Source organism: Simochromis diagramma, unplaced genomic scaffold, assembly GCF_900408965.1.
Source record: "Simochromis diagramma unplaced genomic scaffold, fSimDia1.1 OVJJ01000302.1, whole genome shotgun sequence".
NCBI lineage: Eukaryota > Metazoa > Chordata > Actinopteri > Cichliformes > Cichlidae > Simochromis > Simochromis diagramma.
The window spans coordinates 14,826,002-14,851,444 of record NW_024386792.1 but is presented as its reverse complement, the minus strand read 5'-3'; the positions used below and the strand labels follow the sequence as shown (position 1 = coordinate 14,851,444).

The 25,443-nt window shown below is 39.4% G+C and overlaps 1 protein-coding gene across 2 annotated transcripts in view; it reads left to right on the top strand.

Moving 5' to 3' along the window:
* Positions 1-624: 624 nt before the first annotated feature.
* The window catches only part of LOC120729213 (inactive rhomboid protein 2-like), a 35,174-nt gene continuing 10,355 nt past the window's right edge, over positions 625-25,443 (top strand). Inside the window, exons 1-10 of one of the 2 annotated variants that reach the window (XM_040024748.1) lie at positions 625-777; positions 19,139-19,279; positions 21,355-21,506; positions 22,144-22,327; positions 23,076-23,297; positions 23,512-23,640; positions 23,927-24,024; positions 24,145-24,369; positions 24,551-24,662; positions 24,983-25,057. In XM_040024748.1, coding sequence (XP_039880682.1) covers positions 19,157-19,279; positions 21,355-21,506; positions 22,144-22,327; positions 23,076-23,297; positions 23,512-23,640; positions 23,927-24,024; positions 24,145-24,369; positions 24,551-24,662; positions 24,983-25,057 — 1,320 coding nt within the window. In that variant the 5' untranslated portion in view covers positions 625-777; positions 19,139-19,156. Of the gene's footprint in view, positions 778-4,052; positions 4,146-19,138; positions 19,280-21,354; positions 21,507-22,143; positions 22,328-23,075; positions 23,298-23,511; positions 23,641-23,926; positions 24,025-24,144; positions 24,370-24,550; positions 24,663-24,982; positions 25,058-25,443 lie in introns of those variants that run through there. The other variant, XM_040024749.1, reaches the window with a different exon arrangement.

The following is a 25,443-nucleotide window of genomic DNA, read 5'->3' as shown; positions in this document are numbered from 1 at the left end:
ATGTAAGCTAAAAGGTATGTTTGTATGGGACAAACATTAAACATGCACACACACAAAGTGTGACATTTAATGGTTTGGCAGTAATCATGTGAAGAACAAGAAAAATGTATTTGATTTGAATGACATCATCCCAACTCCCTTGTAAAGTAAATACAATAAGCATAAATGGAAGCTATTTTTTCTTTTTTGTAGGAGGGAATACCTTTTTCTATACCAGTAAATATCAAAACTCTTATTTAAGCTGTCATTTCATTAGGGACAGCTACATAGATAGTTGCCTCACAACAAGAAGGTCATGAATTCAAATCCACCATCTGACTGGGGCTTTTTTCTGTGTGGAGTTAGCATGTCCTCTCCATCTCTATGTGACTATGTTTCAAAATTTAAGAAGTTCAGAAAAGAAGCTATGACACAGGCAGAACTTCATAACATCCCAGCCTCAAGAAACACATGCAAAAGAATTGGTACATTGACCAAAGTTACAAGGGGTAAAACTAATTTCCATTTTTAAGCAACCAGTATTATTTCGGTTAGTTTTTGTGTATGTGGAGACTTTGACAAGAACACATATACTGACACCGCCCCTGCTTCTCGGGCTCCTGTTCCTTCAGGCCCGAGAAGCAGGGGGTCCTAGCTCCGCCCCTGGTTTCTTCAAGGATGTTGGAAGCAGAAAGAGGGAAGTAGTGACACGCTGTTGGACACTAACCCACAGTATCGTTGCATTTCGGATATATTCTCTCTGCTAATGAATTATAATCTAGGCATTTCTTCCTGGAGGTGAGTGGAATAGCACTCTTCAGCTCTTTTATTTGTTTTTGTGACGCTGCAATCGCTAAAACTTAACTTAGGGTCGGGGGTCAACGGTCATTATTAATACGCTTTTAATATGAAAGCACATAATAGCTCAGTATAAGGTGTACTAATGCTGTAATATTTACTGGTTTGTTGTATGCGATCCTAGATGAGTCAAAGCGTTTAAACAGGAACAAACAGCACTGCTAATAATGACATTTCCAGTGTCGGCGTTAGCTTCCAACGGTCGTTTACATCTAATGTTAGAGTAGCGGCTGAAAGCACGCCTCGGCAAGCCCTTTGTTGCTCTGCCTGTTGGGACAAGTGCATATGAATGCAATTAATCCTCTTGGATTTCCTCATGTTCTCCCTCTAAAGTTAATCGTAGTCGCCGTGTGCCGAAAAATTGAATTTGCCGTAAGCCTTACACCCCTCCCATTTATTTTTCGTGGAAGGTAAGAGGTGGGTTTGACACACCATGTTTCCCCGGAATGACAGGAACGGACGGTTTCACATGAAAGTATGACACAACTAACGTGAAACCATTTGTGTGTCACTGCTGATTTTGAAAATGTGTGTTTGCATTTGTTAGTTTTTACTAAAACAGAGGCAGGGCGGTGAGTTATTGAAATGCTGATTAGAAGTTAACCAAGTCACAACAGGTAGGAATAGTTGCGTTCAAGTGTCAGTGTACTTAAAGTTAAAACCAAAGACTGTATATAAAAGACGTTGCACACTGGTTTGGAGTCTTTTTGAAGGCTCAGCATTAAGCTGTGTTAATCTTTTGAAGCCACATGTGACCATATTTGGGAGAGATAGTGGCATGTTGCGGTATCCTCTAGCTAGCGGGCTTGGTTAGCAATCTGCATCTATTAACTGCACCACAGACATGCAAATCTGCTGCCGCCAGACTAACAAAACTCTACAATTTTACGCACAGAGAAGCAGAAACTTTCTGGACAGTTTGCACAAACACTCAAAGAGGGTCAGTTTGTTGACCCAAAGCCTACCAAACAGCAGCCAGCTTCAGTTTCCTGTGTTGGGACACCTGTCATTTAAAGTGGCTACACCTTTAACTCCAGCATTCAGTTGGACATGTTTAAAAGAGGAGAAAAAAAACCACTGTAGTTTTGTGTTTAGGTGGGAAACTGTCAGTAGAGGCCAAAACAGGCTTTATACCTCGCAGTAAGCATGGTTTTTAATGCTGTACAGTTGGACATGTTAATGTGGGAGTCTTTTGGGACGCTCTTCTGGAGCCAGTCGGATGTGCCCATTAAAGGAACCACAGTTTTTAGGACTTCCTGTGTTTTGTTTGTTTTCCTCCATATGCACTGTAGAGCAGGGTCGTATTACAGGAAACATGTTCAAAAAACTTTTTAAGAATAGACTTGAGAACCTTTGAGAACTTTCAGAAAGGCTAATCACAGATCAATCATCTTTGAGTATGACAAACATTTTTTTCCATCCGTGTGACCAAAAACAGCACAACAAATAAATAATCCTTAACCAGTAAGTTATTCTAAAGCTTTGACAGATAAGGTTGTTTTTAAAGAGTGATTGTTACAGTCCAAAAATATTTACAGTGGAGGGAAACTGGCTGACAGCTGCAGTACTGTCCACAGAGTCACATACTTAGAAACATGGAGGCAATTTATTCTGAGCTGATCATAAATCTGCTATGTAATTGCTTTCTCTGTCCATATAGACTGACAACTGAAGTATTGTAAAAGCGATAAGTTAAATATTTTAAAGAACGTTACGAATGAGAAAATGAATCGGAGGGTCAGTCAGCTGATTCGGGTGCAGCAGGAGGGGAGGAGTCCGAGAGAAACTTAGACTATGTTGACAAAAATCTGCCAGTGAGCAGGTTTAGTTTGCAGAGTCTGTTACCTTGGTTACTAACTCAGAGTTTAAGTTAACTCTCTAGAACAGAAAACGTGGGTTTTCCATTAACTTATGGTTAACAAATTCAGAGTTGTTTGTTAAACCTACTTCCTGGAATTAAGTCCTGGGTTATCATAGGACACACAAAGCTCAGTGTGATCTCAAGTGGGCTAAAGCTATAATTTAATAACCTATATGGGGGGAAAAAAACATATCCCTCTAAATTTCTTTGAGAACATTGTAAAGAAGTACAGGAACATCAATGGGGGGAAAAAAAGAGGCAGCTTTAAATAATAGATCTCAGGTTTTGACACATTCATTTACTGTCAATACATTTTCACTATGATATGTACATAGTGGAGCTATACAGGCACAAAATCTTCACATATAGTGGATTTGTAAATATAGAACAATAGCATTTTATGTCTTTATGTTTCAAATAATGTGTCTAGATCCAAAAATACTTTGTTACTTCTTTATAGTAATCCAGGCACCAACACTACACCAGAAATATCAGTTTTACTGAAAAACATGACATAATTAATGACTGAACACAATGCAGAGCCATCCATGGTGCTGAACTGGACCCTCTGGAGGGCTACGTGTTTGACATCGCTCTTGTAGAGAGTTGTCTACTCTGTTTTTGTTACTAAAAAGAGCATTGAACCTTCTCTGATTCACTGGTTGGAGGCAGAAAGCCGTGTAGACGCAAACACATATCAAGCACATGTTGATTAATGTCGAGACAAAAAAGTGTTGCAGATATACTTTAGTTATACTCAGTGGAGGTCTTCTCTTTCACCGCCTCTTACTGCATATTTGTTTAATGATGGTTTGCAAGTAGTTCGAAGCAGCACGGTTACTTCAGGAGCTAATTTTAAAATTGAAATTTAGTGTAGCGTCATTGTCACCCACCCCTGATATGTGGGAGGGAGGTGGGTGATATGATCAAAATGATCACTGCAATAATCACATCATCACACAGTTTGACTTTAAAGTCATGTAATGAAATCATTATGTTATATTGCTCTCCCCAGCCTCACTGACATCACAGGATGAAACTGAAACCTGTATTATCTCTGCATCTCTGTGTACAACATGAAATAAAAAGAGAATTATTGCGGTATATGCTCATTACATTAACTTTCTACTAACTTTATGCAATCATGAAGGAAATTCAGAAAAAAGAGGAAATTCGCTGGCACATAAACAGGCACAGAAGGCACGGTGTTTCCATGTAATGGCTAGCAAACAGCTGTTTCTGCGTGGTTGGAGTCATGTGATGTTTGCACCAGTTTCACATTTGTCACCTCTTTACAAAAGAAAACTGTAGCCTAGTTTCATTCAGAAAGTTCATCTTACTTGTTTGACAGCCTCCCACAGAAAAAAGCCAAAAATGTCACATCTCCCCGTTTTTATCAATCAACAATAACACAAAAGGATCTAAGCACAAGTTTAACAAGTCAAAGGTCAGCAAATTCGTTTATTTTACCTTCAGAAGTCATGCTTAGCTTTACTTCTCAAAAAGTACACAGTTTTGTTGGACGTTATGGGATATGCGTTATCTGCGTGTTCTGCTTTTACTTGTTTGTCAAACTGATTTTAAAGGTTCTTAATTGATGACGTATTGATCCTATGTTGGGTGGCATGTACTCCAGCCCTGAAAATAACATGTTTTAACACTTCAGACAAGGATCACTGTCAAACCAACTAACCTTAACCTGTTTCCACAGCGAGTAATCCAAACTACGCAGTGGCATTTTAATAACTGTCCTCGTGTTGTGGATGGTCTAATCTCAAAAGTTTTCTTGGTTCAGTTTTGTCTGTTTGGTTTCAGCCAGAGACACAAAAACTCTGCCAGCTCTGCCAAATCAACTTCTTTGTGACAAGGGAGCAATGAAAAGTAACTTCTTCTTTTAGCGTGACTGAGCAGTGTCGGAAGTTTTAACTTTTAGAAATAGTTCAGTTAGAAAATGAGATATCGTCTTTAGATGGAAACAAGCTGTTAGGTTCTACCTCCGTTGAACATTACGGGGTTTCTTTTCATGTGAAACTGTGATTGTCAGATACATCTGCTCAGAGGTTTAAGTTTTCATTTTTTGTTACTTCCCCATTTGTCAAACCACAGTCCTCTTTTTCTCTCAACAACAAAGGCTAGAAAAGATACCATTCATTTCCATGCATTTATAGTGGTAAGTATGGAAAGCCCTCAGCTTGTCCTTTTGTTTTTTGGGGGTCTTCCATGATGTTATCTGTTTTCAGCTAAGAACACACCCAGAAAATGGTAAGCCCCTTTAAAAAAAAAAAAAAAAAAAAAACCCAAACAAACAAAAAAAACCCACCCACTTAAGTTACGGGAGTATCAAGCTACTGGCTCATATGCTGGGATTTTTTTTTCCTCCATGCCAAACCTCATTCCACAATGCATGACATTTTATCTGAAAATATGGGAACATTCTAGGAATGCTTTGAAATCCAAAGACGCGTAAATCTGCAAAAAAGCTTTTTGTTGATAATATAGAAGTCTTCAAAGTGCAGAGGAGTCCATGTCCACTTTGCATATTTATTGCGGCATTGAAAAGCTAATTTCCTTCCACATTTCATGCCAGTTTCGGAGGGGAGACAAAATGTCCTCACTCATATTCTGTCTCTGGCACTGCAGCAGCAGATTTGCGACTGCTTCATCTGTTTCGCTTTTTTTTTAAAAAAAGACAAGCTGGGCTAGCTGAGAGGAATTTATCTGGCAAAAGCCTTACGCTAGCAGTTTTCTGAGTGTCGCGTTTCAACATTCACATGTGTCATGGGTTATTTTGTGTAAGATTAGCTATTCATGTTAAGGATTGTAAGGAACTCATGGCGTGGGCCAAGGCTGTTGCTGCAGCATTGCAAAGCTTGCTGGTATGCAAGTTTGGGCATGAAGACTCTTGGAAAAGGTGCAGCGTTTTAGATGGGTTAGGTCACAGTCAAGGTGCTTCTCAAACGTGCTTATCATCTTCTAATGGATCTGAAATGGAACGATTGATCTGTTTTAGCCACCAAAGTGCTATCATCGTCAGCCAAAGAAATATAATGGTATTAGTAAAGATTTAAGGTTTTGTTTAGAGCCAGTCATCATCAAGAGGTATTGTGGTTGGAAGCGAAGAATGAGGGGGCAGTTTTGATTGTTGCTCTCACTCTTTGGAGACGTACAGACACCACTAAAACTCGCACACTCTCCTACGCCTTCAGTAGCACTCAACTGTTGTGCCTGCTGGCATAATGACTGTCGGCTCAGTCATGATGAGTTTTAACCCTACACACCTAGCAACAGTAACAATCAGACCTCTTCTATAAAAAAAAGCCAAGAGAATCTCACTTCAAAGGAGTCCTCTGCTTTAACATTACATTAAAGGTTTTTGTTAAAGCAGAGTACTCCTTTTTATTTTGACAGGTGCATTTATTAGACATTCAGAAGCACTGGGTGTGCACCATCCACTATGCTGAGCCACTTTATTGCCATCTGACTCTTTCGGTGCTTCTCCTTTTTTGGTTACATTTAGTAAGCTTATTTTATTTGTCTTCATTCCATTGAGTGATTTACTGAGGTCCCTTTTATTTTGTTCTACTTAATTTTCTTTCCCACATTATTTATTTTTATTTAATTTTTTTTAAGGGTTTTGCACAGACTGCACTTTTCCCTGTCTTATTCCACATGACTGAATACTCTGGACTGGATTCTGGCTTTAACAGTGGAGTTTGGGAGGTCACTCTCTTGCTACATTTATATCTTCTCCCATCCACAGACATGTACGTGCTGCGGGACATAAACAAAACTCGATAATGATGAGGACAGATTGCAGCATGCACTGCAAATTATGACTTCATTCTTTGCTAAGGATGCTGTAATCTACTATATTCCTTCTAGCATGTAGTTGTTTGTTTCTATATTAATATTCACGCTGTCACATATTATAAAACCTTTAAGGCAGCGGTCCCCAACCTTTTTTGGGCCACGGACCAGTTTATGCCCGACAATATTTTCACGGACCGGCCTTTAAGGTGTCGCGGATAAATACAACAAAATAAAACTAGTACCGGTACCGAAAAAAAAAGATTTATTCATAACACGCGTGAAAAGACCCAGGAAAACCAAGTTAACGATAAAAACGATAACAAAATAACGCTGAAAACCGATTAAAAACCCTGAAAACTATACATTTCACACCTGAGCCTCAACTCTCGCGGCCCGGTACCAAACGACTCACGTACCGGTCCGAGGCCCGGGGGTTGGGGACTGCTGCTTTAAGGTATGCTGCTGGCTGCTTGCCAGGTTGTTGTGAGTCTTTTTCACAGTCCTTTCGTTATCGTGTCTAGTCATTCATTTACAGCACGGTGTTTCTTTGCCATCTCTGTTTGACCAGACACAAAGGCTCCATTAACAAGCCTAGATAGGATGGAAATATATTTTCATAAGCAGCATGTTCTTTTTTTACGAGTCCTTTACTTTGGATTCTTGATTGTTTGGAAGAATATTTAAAAACAGTCTATATAGACTATAACAAGTCTATATAAATATGTGGCTGTGAATTCAGGAATCTAATCCCAAATAGCGTGTTGTTTAGAGTCATGTTTGCATACATCTGCCCAGCAGTATAGATGTGCTGATTGTGTAACTGAGTGGAGTAAAGAATATGACTGCTGCCGTTGATGTTCAGCACCTTTAACAGACAAAACTTTGTCCCATTTCTCCTTCCAGTTGCCTCAGCTTTCAGAAGTTAAAGGGCTGAAGTAATAACACCCCTGTATTTGCCATAAAACGTTGAATGGAAACCATTAAATGTGAGAATTAGAAGGCAAAGTTTTGGACTGATAAAGGTCAGCCAGTGAGTCAGTCTCTTTCTGAGAAGTGAAGAACTGTTCTGACCTGATGAAATAATACTAACAATAACAGATGATGAATATATATACCACTGTACCATTTCTTGACGGTCAGATTATTGTCTGGTTTAGACACCAGGCCTAAGGTAACACTTGGACAGCACATGAATGTTTTTCTAACTATCTAGCCACATATTCTAGTTAACTGATTTCATACACACTGTTCTGTCTGAGCCATCACATATGGCTCAGGTGGTCAAGCGGGTCATATACCAATCAGTGGATTGATCCTTGGCTCCTCCTGTCCATGTGTTGTATTATCATTAGGCAAGATGCTGAACCCCAGGTTAAACCCAAAAGAGGTTTTGGCTATGCCCCAATGGACATTCACCAGATGTCTAAACTTTAAAATTGATGTTTAATTTGCTAAAACCTAAAATAAATAAATAAAAAAAGCCTAGAAATGACAGAAAAATGTTTATACTTCTGTTAAGTAAGGCAACAGAGACCCTGTGCCTTAACTTTATTCAGCTCAGTCATGACAACCCCCAGTTGCTGGTTTTTACCAATGAAAAACATGAAATTGTGCTGAAACAAACCAGCCCGACGCCTAATTGCAGCTACCACCAGGCAAACAGTTGTTCTTTTGCGCTGTCAATGTGTATGTAGAAATGGTGGATGATGTCTGATTGCACCATATCAGCTAATGTAATAACATAAGATTCAGATGTAGTGTGCGTCGTTTTCTATCGGCATGTAATTATCTTTTTTACCCTGTTTTCATTTAGAGCTACAGCCAGCATAAATACACAATGTTAATGTTGCAGTCCAGGCTTGCAGTGTTGGTGTAGACAAGTCCCACATACAAATTGGCACTTGGCAGAGTTGTCCACGCTCTTAATGATGATGTGAGACGTAGTCTGTGTGAGGGTGTGAACTTTTTTCTTTTTTTTCTTCTTTGAGTTCAACCCTCAAAGCTGTTCTCAGCTTAATAATGAAATAAATTACAGTTTGCGTTATTATTCATTTCTCACTCCTCATTGTACCGATGTCTCATAATATGATTCACACTTGTTCTAAACCTTTTAGTTCTTGCACGTGTGAAATTATGGATTTTAGATTTGTGTCCATGCATATTTATTCTTTTCTGATGTGTGTGGCATGTTGCAGAGGTTAAGGACTGTTCACTAGCAAACTGTAAGAGCTCACATTTCAGTGAACAGTTTTGCACCAGTGCACTCCTGTTTATTTGCAAGTATTCTGAAGACAAATGCGTTTAAGTAGAACAGTAGAACTGCTTTTTGCATGCGTGCCTGTCAAGCTTTACGTGCATGTGTAAGGCTTGATGTTAAAGAAGAACTTATGAGGCAGTAATGTGGGTTAGTTCCTCATTTAGCCTCCAAGTCAGTGCTGGGAACAGCAGCTGTTTCTTCTGCATGCTAATTTGACAATATACAGTAAGTGCAAATCATAAAATGACTCAATGTAAAGCATATAAGGCAGTTTTGGAGTAGGGTTTGTAATTTAAAAAAAAAAAGTGTCTTCATATAATAGAAGTAACAGAGAAGTAAATTCACAAGTCTTTATGACAAAAAGTAAAGCGTAATTGTGCATCTTAGGTAACTCATGTTGGAAGCTCAACCATGTGACATGATCACTGGCTCACTCAAGGCTATTATCAAGATTTATTTTTTTTTTTTAAAGAGTTAAAAGTTAGCTAAAAGTTAAATACTTTTCTGAGAATAATCACTCCTCCACTATCGTGCTTAGAGTTTTTCCTGCCTTAAATTGGAACTTGCCGTGTAAGCACCATTAGTCCACATAGTGAAGGCAGAGATGGGGAAAAAGACTAGTAGTATAGTTAGTACTTCGAGCCTTCTTTAGTTCAGGCTACATTCACACATTCATACAGTGCTTTATTCCTTATTCTGGGGGCAACCAAGAACACTTGGAGGAATTGGCGATTGAAAGCCGTCTTCTGATTATTGCCATGCTCTTATGCTTGGTTACCTTACTTAACAAAAGTCAGCTACTGCGGCTGAGTAATCAGTCCTGTTATATTCAAGTAAAGTCAGGTTTAATTGCTGGTGCATTGTCTGTATTGAATTATCTCTACACACAAGTCCACATGGTTGCAAAAAAATAAAATAAAAAATCAGACACATAGAGGTCAGGATGAAGCTTTACGATCTTTGTTCTGTTCTGTTTGTTTCTTGGACCCAAATGGACTTGAGCAGACCTGTGGACATGGAGACTATGACACGCCTTTTAAAACCATTTTGCCCACCTGGTAGATATCACTGAACTGTATGATCAGAGACATTTGGAGGATTTATTGGCCAATAACTCACAAGGCTGAGTCTTTGAGTGGAATACAATTCAGTCAAATGATATATGCCTTGCACAGTCGATCTGAGCAGCGATGACACATATTCATTACAGTCTGCCTATTGTGCAGATAACATTATCAAGCTGTCTGCAGTCAGGAGCCAGCAGTCAACTCAGATTTCACATTTGTCTTTAGCTCATAGCTCCACTACTTGATTGGATGTAGTGGCATGGCACTCTGGTAACTCCTGCTGCTGTCAGTACTCACTATGTGCATCCATGAAGCAAATGTAAGGCTTGTGCAACTACTACTAAGTTCCTCTGGTTAGAATGCTTAAAATGGAGATGTAGAAAAAAAATTCTGGGCTTGGTACTTGCAACATTGAAGTCAACCCAGTTCAGCAAGCTTCTGCTTTTTCTCCACACAGTAAACACCAAGAACATTGTTTTTACTGCTGTGGAGGCACACAGAATCGATTTTGTTTTTCCAACCATTCCCCTGCTTCAGATATGCCAAAAATACACACTGAGTTGCTGCCAAAAATGCGTAGTAGATATTTTGTTTTTGTGGTTTTATATTTTATATTATACATAGACTAATGTTTCCCTTTTGTTGTCCTCTTGTTGGCCAAGTGCAGTTACCTAAACATAATTTTTATATAAGTACACAATCTTCATAGAGAGCAATAGCAATGTTGCACTTTCCATCTTGCAATAATTTGGGTTTTTATTAGCTTGTTAAAACGTGTTTCCATATGTTCACAGTCATCAGGGGATGTAAGTGCATGCATACACATGCATCTTTCAGGGAGACTTGAGCAGACTTGAAATGGTGTAATTGGAAGGACTATTATGCACAGCTGTCCTGTTGCACATCCAAAACCAAGTATAATCCCATTCAAAGTCAGCAGACTAGCTGATGAGCTCCCAAATTACAGCAATAGACTCACAGGAGCAGATGAAGTTGAACTAACTCCTACTTACAGCACATTGAGAATGCCAACAGGTTTGCAAGCATGGGTTTCGGGTTTGACTTTTGGGTCACCTCAAACCTCAAAATCAGGAAGAAGTACCTGAAAATCTCCTGAGGCTGACTTTAGTGTGGTGGGAACCACAGCCTTTGTGATGCATAGTAATTTGAGACGCTGGATCCAGCGTGGGCAATGCCTTAACTAGAAGGTCAGCAGTTTGCTCTCTTTCTCCCTCTCTTGTCTGTACCAGTAGTGCAGTCTAGGTTTTTGGGTCTTCGCCATAGTCCGATCATCCTGTCAACCCCCCTGTGCGATTTCCAGTAAATGATACTACAGAATTGCTGCCAGGTCAGAGAATGGGACTGAGGTGGATGCTGCATGGCCCAAATACAGAAAACACAATACTGGTGAGAGAGCACACAGTGGGAGTTTATTTCTCACTTCCAGAGAGAGAACGTAGACTCCACGTGAGAGCGTTGTGTAATAGTAACTATAAGTGGACAGATATAGCCTGAGCAGCTAAAATGGCATTCATTAATAATATTTAACCTGACTCTTAACTTCTGTCTTTTGTCCTGTAGTTATTTTTCAGTCCCCTCCTATATTAAAAAAATGCTCGCCTTCCATCCCACCTTCACCATCACCAGTTATATTAAGGTCTAATTTGTAATCAGAATAACAGACAGATACTGGCTCTTTCGGTTTTCTTATGATGGTCATGATAATAGATGGCTCATGCATTTCATTTTCAGTGCAGGGGTAATGACCTAAACTTGGGTGTGTGGCCAGACAGTTCTGTGTTGCAAGAGTCTTTGCATGCATATGTGCCATGAATGTCAACATGAAACCATAGTGAGGTTAATTCAAATGAATATAAATCTAGTACTGATAGAGTTGCAACATAAATTGGTAGATGATGAATTATATTTTTTATTTATTTAAGTAATAACCAGTATGACTTATTAGTATTAGACTAGTCTAAGAGTGAAGTGGCTTAAAGTCCCATTGGACGCTTAGGAAACCAATCCTTGGTTTCTGTTTAGTTTTTTTGATTTTGTTTGTTTGTTCTGATCATTGGTGGGGAACTCTGGTTAAATATCAATTTGACTTGCCAGCTATTGCTGATTGGTGACCATTGTTGATCACTGAGATCAGTGGAATCACTAAGTTGCTGTGCAAAGCGAGTGTGGCATAAAATGAAACTCATCATCTTTCCTCATGTGGACCATGAATGAGATCAGTGGGTTTGATCAGTGGTTGTTGATCAATGGTCGTGACAATTTGCATATTAATGATCAAGAAACTGACCTCACAGCCTATTGTTTACTCAGTGGGCTACGTTCAGTCATTGTGCAAATGTACTGTTTATAAGGTTGGGGAAACCTGCAGTCAGCTGAGAATGAAGAAGTCACTTGGATGACTGACAAAATGTTTCTCCCACTGAAAACGCTACGTCCAGATGAAGAGAATCATCCTTTTGGGATTTACTTACCTGGATGATTGCACATGCATTAAGATGCTGTGAATGAGGTTTAACAGGTAGAGAGAGTGTGCCTTGTGTGCGTCTGCAGCCCATACATGTTGCTAAAACTAGACAGTGTAGCAAGAATACGCGGAGGACAGGCCTTCCACTGGGGGAAGAAACTGAACCATGATGACACCCCTTCAGAGGACCATGTGACATCACTCACATGCACATTTATCCCTGGTGGTCAATGGTCAAGTAGGGAGCAGTTAGGTGAGGCATTGAATTATTAGACCCTAGAGAGGCAAAGATGTGTCAGTACTTTCCATATCATGTGACAAACTGCTGATTATGTCATTGTGGTCATTGTCCTTTCCTCAGCGAATCTACTCCCCCTCCAGTTGTCTTTCTTGTGGTTTATTCTTGTTGTTCTGTGGAAGCAAACAGTTTTATCTTACATCTTACTTGTTTCTTATTCAGTTCCAACCTGAACAGCTGGCTTTTGATTTGTATCACTGTTTCAGTTTTTATAGAAACATATCTGCAACATGAAAGAAGGAATGCACATGGATTTGAAAGGGAGGCTTCTCGGTGCTTTAGAAAATATGCTCTGATGTCATTGCTTCTGGCTGAGGTAAAGGCTTTCACACAGCTAGAGAAGATCATAGGGTTTCATAACGTGACTAAATTAGTTTCATATATGATCTTTTTTTTTCTCACATGGTCACATTCATATGACTTTGTTAGCGTTCCTGGTGCTCTCTGACAGGCAGTGACCACAATAACCATGGTGTTAACCAATCTGTTTCTAGTAATACACCAGTTAAAATAAATTATGATAAATCATCAAAAATGGCATATTGGTTGATGTCTCCATAGATAGATCTTCACATTTGACTGTTACTTTCATGCTCATTAACCTTCCTTTTCTATGGGAATAAAGGCAGAATAGAACCAGCTGGCAGCCAGTTGGGTCAAGTCCCCTCGAGTTGTGCTCATTGACAAAGACTCATTCAGACTGATGGCAACATGCTGGCAATCTGTTTGCATTTGCATGAAGTTACAGAAGAACAAACAAGAATGCCTTTTGACATTTTGTTGAACAGGATCCGGACTTGTTTTCTTTGTTTTCCAAATTTCTTTAAAAAAAAAAAAAAATTGACCAACTTGAAAAGTTGGATGCCAGGATCCTTTTCTTGCTGTTGATTTCAGCTGTCATACCAACATTTCTTAACAATTGACACGGCTGTGTTATGTTCTGTTATCATAACAGAAGCTAAAATACATCTTTGTTAAATTAGCTTAAAATGATGCACAATTGTAAAATAATGCATGTAGAGTTGCAACATAAAGTGGTAGATAATGCATTATACTTGTATTAGAGTTAGACTAGTCTAAGGCTGACGTGGCTTAAAGTCCCACTGAAGTGGCTTAAAGGACGCTTAGGAAACAAATCCTTGGTTTCGGTTTTGTTTTTTCATTTTGTTTTTTTGTGTATTTGTTTGTTTTTATATCACTATTTTTATATCAGAGAGACATCATTATAATTGAAGTTCAAGTAAATCTGCTCTCTGTGTGTGAAAGGTCCAGGGTTCAAAAAATGTTGTCAAGTGAGCTTTCAAAATGAGTGTGAAGGGTGAGTGATAGTTTCAGATTTAAAAAAATACAAATAGAGTAAAAATAAACACAAAAATTAATTGGATAACAGTTATTATTACCTTGGCAGCAAGTAAAGTGTATGTGGGGGGGGGAAACATTGCAAAAATTAATACAATTCTTGTGTTTCTATTCTTTATATGTCGCTGTTATCCTTCTACAATCTGTACCCATATATTTTCTAGTATGGACCCTAACAACTGCCTGCATACATTGATAGACTTGGTTAGACCCGAGTACTCCATCCATTAGCTAAATTCCTAGCTATTTCATTATCTGAGTGATTTCCAGCCCCTGCCCACTACTCTACTGAACCAGAGGCTGGATTGCCAGTAACCTCTTCTCTGTCTCTGGAGGGCTGAACCAGGCATTCTGTCTAAGCTTCAAATATTTAGCACACCTAATTGAGATCAGTGTTGAAATGTACACTCGTAATAACATAAAGGTATTTTAGAAATGGTGTTTTTTGTTTGTATGTGGACAGAGTAAGTGTTGCCTACACTATGGTTAGCCCTGCGCAGCCATTCCTCAGCTCTGTAGTGGAAACTAGGCCGAGCTGGTGTCAGGTTTCCGTGTTGCAGCCGTTCCTGTCCCAGACACTCAGGGACTCGCATTGATTTTATAAACCACAACTCCAGGACAGCATTCAGGGCTCTGAACACCATAATGACATAATGGATGTTTTGGCCAAGCCAAGCAAAATGACATTATGTTCAGTGTGGTGTTTTATGTCTGCAATGCCTCGAATTTCTCTGGAAATGCACTGTGTAATGCTATGTGAAACACTCTGAGCTCCAGGAATAGACTGGCTGCTTGCTACACCATTAACTGAGATTTGTAAAGACAGGGAGACAAAGATAAGTAAGTTTGACGGTATAATTCAGTCCCTGTGTAGACAATAATGAGTCCTATTTCACCAGCTCCGTTCCATCAACTTAGCTAACGAAGTTGAGGATATGTCATTTGTGTCATCCGCGCAATGCAATTCAATAAATACGATTTGTTGTTAGTAAACACTGACAGTGAGACAAAGTGATATTAAAAGGAGTCATCCTGTTGGTCCTTTGAGTATTTTTCTACAGTGTGGTGTGGAGCTTTATTGATATAAGCACATAATCTCCACAGCTTACATTAACAGAAACTGTAAGTAGTGTAAATGGTTGAAGCGGCAGCTCAAAATGCCTTTCACGTTTGTTTGTTTTTGTCAGAACTAAAGTCAGAAATCAGAAATGGTTCACTTTGAGACTGGCAGAAACAGCACTGCATGATTGAAAACTTTATATTGCTATTGCTTAGTCTTAATTCACATTATTTAAGTTGTAAAAAAGTGTTAATTGTAGTTTGTTTTGTTTGTTTTTACATATAAAACTGAGATTGACATTTTAGAACTTGAAAATTAATTAAAGTGCATTGATTTGAAAATATCAAGTTTCTAATTATTTAGCTGTGTGTGCTGCTCTTACAAGACTGTGACAAAATTGCAATTGCATTATAAAAATATAAATACAGGTATTTGTTTTATTCTTTAATGCATGCATTAGTAGGAGAAGCTTAAGCTATTAGATCACCATTATTACATTCAATCAATAAAATAAGCTGAGAAAACAATAGCGATTACTCACCACCTCGAATGTATCATGATTAACGGGGACTATTGATCACCGTTATGTGACATCATTGTTTATCAGCTGCTTTTTCATTAGAAGTCAAAGATCTTTAATTCTTTTAGAGTCTCCTTATTGAGCAGAGTCACAGTATGACTGATTTTCTTGTGTGGTGGAGCTATCCCTCTAACTCTCTATGGACACTGTTTAAAAATCAATGAGCAGGGCTGCCTGTGGTCTCATAATTACATCATTTTTGCATCACTTAGTTAAAATGTTTAGGTATTTAATTGTCCAAACTTTTCACTAGTGCTGTATTTCCATTTCTTTTTTCGCATTCAGTTGTTTTTGATAAATAACTCATTCATGATGTTGTATATTTCCAGAAAAGATATAGTATCACATGTATCACCTTCTTACAAAGAGATTTTACTAATAAAATGAATATTTATAACTATAAACTTAAACAAATATATTGCTTTATTTGATGTTTTGGCTAAATACATGTAATTGAAACACTCAGGAGATGTATCATTCTGCCCTGTTTTCCTCATCCTTTAAAATTACATAAGCATAAGTCAGTGACCTGAACACTTTGATGTAAGAGAAGGTTTCTCTTCTTAATACAGCACAATTTCTGTGCAAAGCCTTAAAGAATCACTTAAGAAATTGCCTTGAATCAAAAAGCAAGGAAAGCAAAAGCAAAGAAAGTTGGCAGTGTGTTTTTTTTCCCCTTTTAGTAGCAGATGGAACTGGAAGGGAGCCAGTTGCTGTTAGAGGCTGATTGTTTGGATAGGCTGTAATGGTTTCCTTTTTTCGGTTATTGTTGGCTGTAGGAAGGAAGGCATTAGGTCCACTGCCACAGCAGAGACCTGATATAAATGCAAACAAAAGCATTTCATTTTCTAAATATGACGTTTTTATTCTCTTTCTTTATGGGTCATTCTTCTTTCTTTTTCTTCTTGACCTTACCTGAATGTGTGTGTGTGTGTGTGTGTGTGTGTGTGTGTGTGTGTGTATGTATGTGTGTGTATGTATGTATTAGGGGTGCAACGATACACAAGATTCATGGTTCGGTTCGATACTTTGGTGTCACGGTTCGATATTTTTTCGATACAAAAAAAATGTTCATGCCTTTTTAATTTGTCATTTATTAAAATTATAAATATATATTTTAACTCAAAAGTACAGTTTTTAAATTTAACCCTAACCCTTGTGCGTGTTTTTTATTTTGACAGCGAATGCGCACCTGCGGACCACTTATGTGCAGCCCTGGTTATTTAGCTCCTCATATTGCAGCCACAGAAATTATTTTGTCCATGAAACCATAAAGCTGCACTTTCTTTTTGCCTTATAGTCTGATTTGTCATAACTTTTCCGTTTTGCGGTAAGTTTTTCTTTGGCTGTCACTTCTTCACCCCGACCTGTCTTATTTGGCTCAGCAGAACTAAAATAAATATCCTGCTGCTTTTACACACGCACTCACATAAGCTCAGCGATTCTCTGCGCGATCAACCTCTCACATGTTTAAGCTTGCTGCGGGAGATTTCACTTGTCATGTTTGCGTAGTAAGCTAACGATTAATAAGACTATGTCAGAGGAATTGGTGCACAAATTATCATCACTCACAGATCAGTGCTGTCGCTCTCTATACACAGTTCGCACGATTGCAAAGTGAAAAAACAAGCGCAAATTCAAACGCGACTTCAATATGTCACATATTGACAGTGGCTCACCGATGCCAATGACATAATTACCCAGCTACATTTCTGAAAGAATGCAAAAGCATTGACATATATTTTTCCTTCCTACAATAGCCCGACGGGCAGGGAAGAGATAGATTTTGGTAGCCCGACTGAAAAAATCGCTAGCCCCAGGACGTCGGGCTAGCGATATTGCAAGCCCTGTATCTGATTGAGGAATCACTCATCTTTGGAAAAGAGAGTTTATTACAGAGAAATGTCTCTTTCCAAAATAAAAGCTATACTATCCGCTTCTTCTGGGCTATATTCTCAGCAGCATAAGGAGAATCATGTGCTAACAGCTGTCTAAATGACTCGGCTAAAGTTAGTAGCATGCTTGTTGTTTTTGTCTTTGCACTAGGATGATGTCAGCGTAAATGTGCAGTCATATTCGTTGTGTTCCCACTAGTGCTTTCAGGTTAATCTCGTTGAAATGACCTTAACGCCACAACACGGCAAATCTCCGTTAACGAGCTACCGCCGATCACCCCGTGCGTGGGGCTAGACGGCCAACACGTTAACGAGCTAACTGCGCTAACACACTAGTTCACACCCATGTAATTGAGCATTGCGTGGCACATCCAACATACTGTTTTACTTTAGTCCATGACTCGCTTACCTTCAGGGTCATACGTCATATGAAAACCAAAATAATTCCAAACGCCAGATCTGAATGAGGGTGGGGGAGGTCCATGTTGCAAGGAGAGCTTAACTTCTGTCTTGCTAGCTTGCCCTGCCCTCTTCCTTCTGACGATGCTGTCTGTGTTGAGCGCTCAGTGGATCTGCGCTCGACAGTGCAGCCTAGGCGGAGTAGTCGAACGCAGATTCACTGAGCGCTCAACACAGACAGCATCGTCAGAAGGAAAGTTGATAAAATAAATTACAAATGTTGTATTGTTCGATACATATGCGTACCGAACCGAAAGCACTGTATCGAACGGTTCAATATCGATACGAATATCGTTGCACCCCTAGTGTGTGTGTGTGTGTGTGTGTGTGTGTGTGTATATACATACATACACATATGCATGCATGCTCATAAATCCAGTTTAAATAAAGACTCTGCTAGAGCATTCAATATTCTTTCGATATATTTCACTACAACATTTTGTAAGTAAGCATTAATCACTATATTTATGAACAGTAATACTGAAGCCTACAGTACTGTGCCACACCTGATTATTTTATATTTTGCTTCCAAGGAGCCTGACTTTCTAATTATTTTTTATTTTATTTTTTATTTTTGAAGTGTTCCCCAGACTTTCTTGAAGTTTTCAGAGATTTTCTGTGGACTTTGGCTGCTTTCACATTCATTGTCAGTCCAGTCTTGTACTATTTTTGGAGCAACCTGGGTTTGTTTTTTTAATTGCACTACTTAACACTGACCTATGAATAATTCAAACATAAAAAATGAATATGCTGAGGAGGTAAGGAGAGAGGCTAACCATTAATGTCTGCAGCTATCTGTAAAACATGGTGGGTACTCTGGCATGGTTTGTGGCTACATTTCAGCCAGTGGTGTTGTGGATGTTGTCAAAATTTATGGAATTATGAACAGCTTCATTTTTCAACATGACAATGATCCCAAACACACTGCCAATGCAGTAAAAGCACACCTGGACAGACAAAAACAGTGGAGCAGTATCAGTCATGGATTAGCCTCTCCCAGAGTCCGGACCTCAACGTTTTTGTCTTACACTGTATTTCCATTTATGTTTTAACCTGCCAGTAAATCGCTGCACCTACTGGAGGTTTGATGTATGGAGACTCACCGTAGACATGCATATATGCAGATTATCAAATAATAATACAAACTTTGTTTTGTCATGATTTTTTCAGCTCCAGCACTCTGACAGGATGGCATCACACGAAGGGGAGGAGCCTCCTCCGTACCAGGGCCGAACAGATAGTCGTTTAAAGAGCAAGAAGCCACCCAGCCTTGTAATAGCCATCCCTCCACCAGAAGCAGTGATGTCCCAGGTAGGCTGGTTGTGTTTTTTTTTTTTTTTACCTGACCCTGTCCTTCACTGCTTGGTATCATGCAACAGTTATTTAAATGTGTTGTCACATAACACGTAGGGTTGACATGGACCCTAACTCTGAAAATATAGACTGACTCATGAGCAGGTCTGTGCTTCTGTTGTCTCAGAAGTTTGCTGCTCTCTGTGGATTTAACACAATGAATTCTACAAGATATTAGTACATGCTAAATGAACTATCATGGATGCCTTCCGGTGGCTAGCCACTAAAAAACCGAAGTAAAAGTGTAATTTGCTAAGTGATACTGAAGAGCGTTACTGGCTGAAATCCAAATTGATGACTACTACATCTGAGCTGACGTTGATCACGGACACTACAGTCTGTCCTGCACTAGGTTAACATGGTCTACAATACTGCAAACTACCCACAAAGTGTGGTGATTTTCAGACTGGCAAACATAATACTGATATACTCTTTATGTTGTCAAAGGGTTTAAAAGGGTTTTTTTTTCTCTCAATTATACAATTTTAAAATAACTTGTTTTTTTCTCCCCAGAAAAATGTGTGAAAATATTTACAAATGTCTTCTCTACTCTACCATTATTTAGCTTTTTTCTTGTACTAATACTACTAGTGGCCTGTCAAGCTGCATACTCTCTCACATCACATGTAATGTAGCGAAATCTAAAAAGTGACCTGTAAAATAACTCATTGTGAATCACTCACTCCTGCGTATAGCACAAAGTTCTTCATTTAAACGGAGATAAGCAAAGATCAGCTCAATGAACACAGAATTAAAACAGAGCCAAAAAAAGCCCGAGTGTTGTGATTGTTACTGAACAAATTTCTTCAAAGAAAGGCTTTTTATTCATTTTGTGTTAGTAAAGAGCACATTCCTCTCAATCTGCTTCATAAACATGGTCCAAAAAACATGACTGGATATTTTGTGGGTAGCTCACATGGAGGTTCGGATCAATTTTCGGTTTCACTCACTGTGCAATTATGAAAATTAATGGATGGATTAATGGGCTGATGGACTACTTCATAAATGGTTTGTAATAATCATTTGACTCAGGATGCACAGTAGAAGAAAATAAACGATGATGGGCAGTACTTTACTTTTAAGAGTTTACAACACATTAAAGCAGCACAGTGTTCCTCGATGCCTCTGTAATTGCCACTTGCTCTCGCAAGCAGGCTGTTGGCACAACTATCTGGCAGTTTGTGTAGCCCATATATTTGTAACGGCGGGCCTCATGCTAGCAACACAAACAAAGGCATTTTAGCTACACAAATTAGTTGGTGCTCAGAGTTCAACTGAGCATGTCACATTTAAACTATTCTAAAGGGCAAGCAGTGTAATAAACATGTAAATTTGTGCTGTGGCTTTGCACTGCAGGTATTTATGCTACTAGCTTTTTCCATTACAAAGACAATTTTAGATCATCCTAAATTTGGTACTGATTTGCTGCATCATGTGCCATAGTTAATACTTAATCAGGATGTGTGAGGCAGTGTTGTTATTCTGAACTAAAACTGAAAACAAAAACTACATATGAAAAGCATTTTAGTTAAGTAGAGTAATAACAACTAGATCTTAAGAAAAAATGATTACAGAGGAAGTCTTATACGTTTTTGTCATTGGAGTCAATGTTACCATTGGAGCCTGCTCAACAAGGCTTTGTTTCAGAAAGTGTGTATGTGTGGGTTTTTTTTTTTTTGTTTTGTTTTTTTTTGTTTTTTTTTTGGGGGGGGGGGGGGTTATTGGAGCTAAAAACGGGGAGTTTAATGCCTTTTTAAATTGTTGATGTTAAAAATTGTCACGTGGGGCACAAACATTTTTGGAGCATTGAACTGAATAACATTTAAGAGCCACTGGTGTAAAAGAGGGCATTTGTCCTCACTCCTCTGGAAGGAGATTGAGCATGGCCTAATTATGAAGGTACTTGCAACCTGATCGTTTGACAGGCTTTCCCCCTGCACAGGCAATATTATTTAGTTTTTATAGCTTATATATTTTATAGCAGCAAAGATTTCTGATGACAACATTTTCTTCGCTTCCTTTCTTCTGGTCAGCCACCACGACAATCCCTGAAAAAAACCCCAAGTGCTCAAGCGACCGGTTCTGTGTCAGAGAGCGTCGATGGACATAGAGATGGAGAATTTTCAGCAAGAGAAAGACGGGAGAAGTTTAGCAGACAAACATCGCTCTCACAAAGCATCCGAAAGTAAGCTCTGCTGCTGCTTCTGCTGTTGTTTTTGTCTCAGAGTCAAGTGTGACTCCACCTACAGTGGAGGCATAAGTAGCTTTGGGAGACAGAAAAAAATCAAATGTATGTAAGCATTCTCCCCTAAAGTGTATTTCAAAGAAGTCTGGGTGTTGTTCCCTGCAGTTCATTCACCTAAAACTATCAAGCGCACACAATTCATTCATCCAGAAATCTCCTCTTCATAATCCTAATCCTAATTGCAGTCATTTAATTACTCCCATTTATCAACTACATGTCCTAAGAGTCCAGTCATTGAGCGTGCAGCAAGCGTCAAGACATTTAATGTTTGGTAATAAAGTGCACTAATGTCTTTAAGAGTGCACAATACGTGACTTTTGATTTCCCTTATATGAAAGTTACCCAAGCTACATCAGCTTGAACAAAGCTGCATTGTGTAATTTGGTGTCAAAATGTAACTGTTTATTTTTTTCTTTTGTGGTAGTATCTACACTCTCCACATAAGGTGAAAAACAAGACTCGGATGTTTCGTTTCATTTCTTGTTTATGTAGCTTTTAAGAATAGGTATATGCTAAACATTTCAGGTCATTTTTGTGAATATCTTCTTTTAGCTGAACAATCTTTCTGTCCCTCCAGGAGTACAGCCCAGTGGTTCGGTGTGGGCGAAGACTGTGAGACTAATCAGCAGGTCTGGCACCGGAAGAGCCTGCGCCACTGCAGCCAGCGCTATGGCAAGCTGAAGCCCCAGTACAGAGAGCCCGAGACGGCCACCAGCATCGACCAGAGCCTGGATTCACCAGCTGCCCACAGGATGCCCAGGGTATAATACCGTCATACAAAGACAGCGTCACTTAGTGTGTTATCCTACTGTTAGGATGCTACAGTTTTATTTAAATGTCTACCTTATCGGTAATTTTAACTTGAGTGGAGAACATCATCCAGGAAACATGATGCACTTTCTGTTTAATATTCTGATACTTTTGTAAGAAAAGAAAAACTTTTTGTTCTGAAGGAAACTAAACAGAATGACACACAGCAGGCTCCATGTGTAACTACAAAGACTTTCCATTTCTAAACTGCCAAGAAGCTCAACTTTTTTTCTTTGTTCTCCACCTGCATTTTTTTTCACTTGATGAAGTGGAGAGATTTCTCAAGAAGACACTGTATTAAAGTGCTGCATAGTTACAGACGTGGACCATCTGTGCTGCAGACGAATCATGTCTCTCTTTCAGTCTGTGCCAGACAGTTCTGCTCCACTCATCCAATATTTTGTTCATCTTTTTGTTCTCTGTCCTCATCTATACACACACCTACCATCATTCCCTCTTTGCTACATATATATACGTTTACACAAACACATAAAGCAGTTCTCTCTCTCCCAGTGTCAGCACTGTGAAGTTTGTAAGTTATAAATATGATCCTGTCATGCTCACCCACAGAGTGCTTCTTCTTCTTCAACATCGGCACAGTAGGAATATGTAAAGATGCTTACCAGTTCAAGTTCACGTGACTGTCACAGTGAAGTATTTTTTTTTTATCAGGCTGACCCTAATCTCTCTTTCTGCTAGATTGTGGACCCCCTGGCACGAGGGCGAGCCTTCCGCTGCCAGGATGAGTTGGACAGCCGCTCTCCAAGAACACCTCAAACAGCTCAAGGGGGTCCGGTCACACCTGGCGTCGCTTCACTCATCTCCTTCACCAGCCAGCGCTCCGGGTACAGTCGCTTCCCCAAACGAAAGCGAGAGTCCGTCGCACGCATGAGCATCAGAGCTGCGTCCAACCTGTTGAGGGTGGGTGGAAATGAAAAGCAGAGTCGCAAGAGCACTGGTTCGAATCCCGGCCTTTAATGTTTCCTCTGTGTTTGCATGCTTTTTAGCCATCCCTTTGAATAAAATGACAGTAAATGCCAGCATTTATTGTTTTTATCATTATTAGGATCATTAAGATCTCTCCTTTTTTATGCACTTGAAGAACCGCATGTCATGTGGCGTGTTTGTTGTTCAGGGTCGCAGCAGCTTGGCAGGCCCACAGGCTGGTCGCAGTTTCCCCAGGAAGAGCTTTGTCAGGCCCAGCTGGATGGACGAGGACACTGTGGATTCTGCAGATGCATCCGAGTCGCTCTTCTTCAGTAAGGTCAGCAGCAGCTCTCGCTACCACCCATTCGGCACCCGGATCTTTGCAGCAGTTTCTTTCCTTGCTTTTACTCTGTTTGACAAAATTCTATGTTTTCATTCGATTGTCATTGTTTACCTGCTTCTTCTCTCAGCCTCCATTTTTTTCCGTGACTGTATTCTTCTTTGTTTCTCCTCCTGTCTTCCTCGCTGTTTGTGTGTCCCATACAGCAACACATAACATGTGACTACACGTTAATTACTGCCCTCTCTTTTTGTCCTCTGTGTCCTGCATTACCTCTGTACAGGGTGATGTCCGTGATGAGTTATATTCCATGGCCGATGATGTCTTTGAGTCGCCCCCCTTGTCTGCCTCTTTTGCTCCCTGCGAGCAACCTTCCAGCCTGTGAGTAAATATAAATACTCAACCAAAGTCTCTGAATTGCACACGTTGTGTTTTTTTTTTTTTTTTTTTACTTTTTAACCCTAATTCTTTCTCTGTCTTGCATACCTGTCTTCCTCTCAGTCCCAGTAAGGATTTATCACAGGCTCCTAAAACGCCAACACTATTCCACGAAATGGCTCAACCACGTCGCGGACGTCGCATTGCCTCCCAAGTGAAGCACTTTGCGTTTGACAAGCAAAAACGTCAGTATGGTTTGGGAGTTGTGGGGAAATGGCTAAACCGACAGTATCGACGAAGCATTAGCAGCAACGTCCAGAAGCAGCTGGACGACTTCCACAGCCACAGGTTGGGAATGAGCACTGTGCATATATACAAGTGAATTATTTGCTTGATTTAAATCAACATAACACAATTCAGAGAGAGAGAATTAATTAGGCTGACAAAGTGCTGAAAGTATTTATTGGTTAGTCTTTGTTTTAGCTGTTACTCGATTCACAGCACTGTTTTGTGGTGTGCATGATTTCAGACCCTACTTTACCTACTGGATTACATTTGTCCACATCGTTATCACATTGCTGGCCTGCTGCACGTATGGGTTTGCCCCTGTTGGGTTTGCACAACATTCGACAACTGAGCTGGTAAGTATATATCTCACAGATTAATTTGGAGCAATATTTAAAAATAGAAAATATACTTTTTGACATGACAGGTTTCATATCAGTGTGAAAATTGAAGGTTAACATTTCGTAGTGTAACTCAGTATTGAAATTAGAATTCCTTTTTTTGCTCTTGAACACTCAATGTAAATATATTACCAACTTTTTAGTAGCTGTATTTGTGTCCTAAAACTCACAGAAAGAGATGTGTTTAATAAACAGTGTATTACTGTGCAAGCTAATACTCACAAGTCCTTGAGCAGACTCATTTGTAAACTGTGATGCTCTGCTGCCCTCTGTAGGTGCTGAAGAACAAAGGCATTTATGAGAGTGTTAAGTATGTCCAACAACAGAACTTCTGGATTGGTCCAAGCTCTGTAAGTTTAGCTGTATTATTAATGTGCTTAGAACGGCTTTGGATGTTTGTCTAGATGTGCAAAACCTAAGGGAACAGCTCCCAAAAATGGTCGATATGGTAAAATGAACACAGCCAGAATGTATGATACTAGCACAGCTAAAGGGAACTCACACTTTGGTGTGAAGTTTAGGTTTGCTGTGTTTTCAGGTGGGACACTTCTGCCCTCCTCCAGTGCATTTACTTTATTTTCTCACTTCATGTTTTATCTGTGATGATTTACTACATTTATTAAGTTACAAGCCTAAAAATGTCAATTTATTTTCTGCATTTAAAATTGATCGTTTCAGTTGTGAGAGTAAATTGTTTAAATGGAGGCTGAGCTGACCGGTTTTAGTAATTTATTAA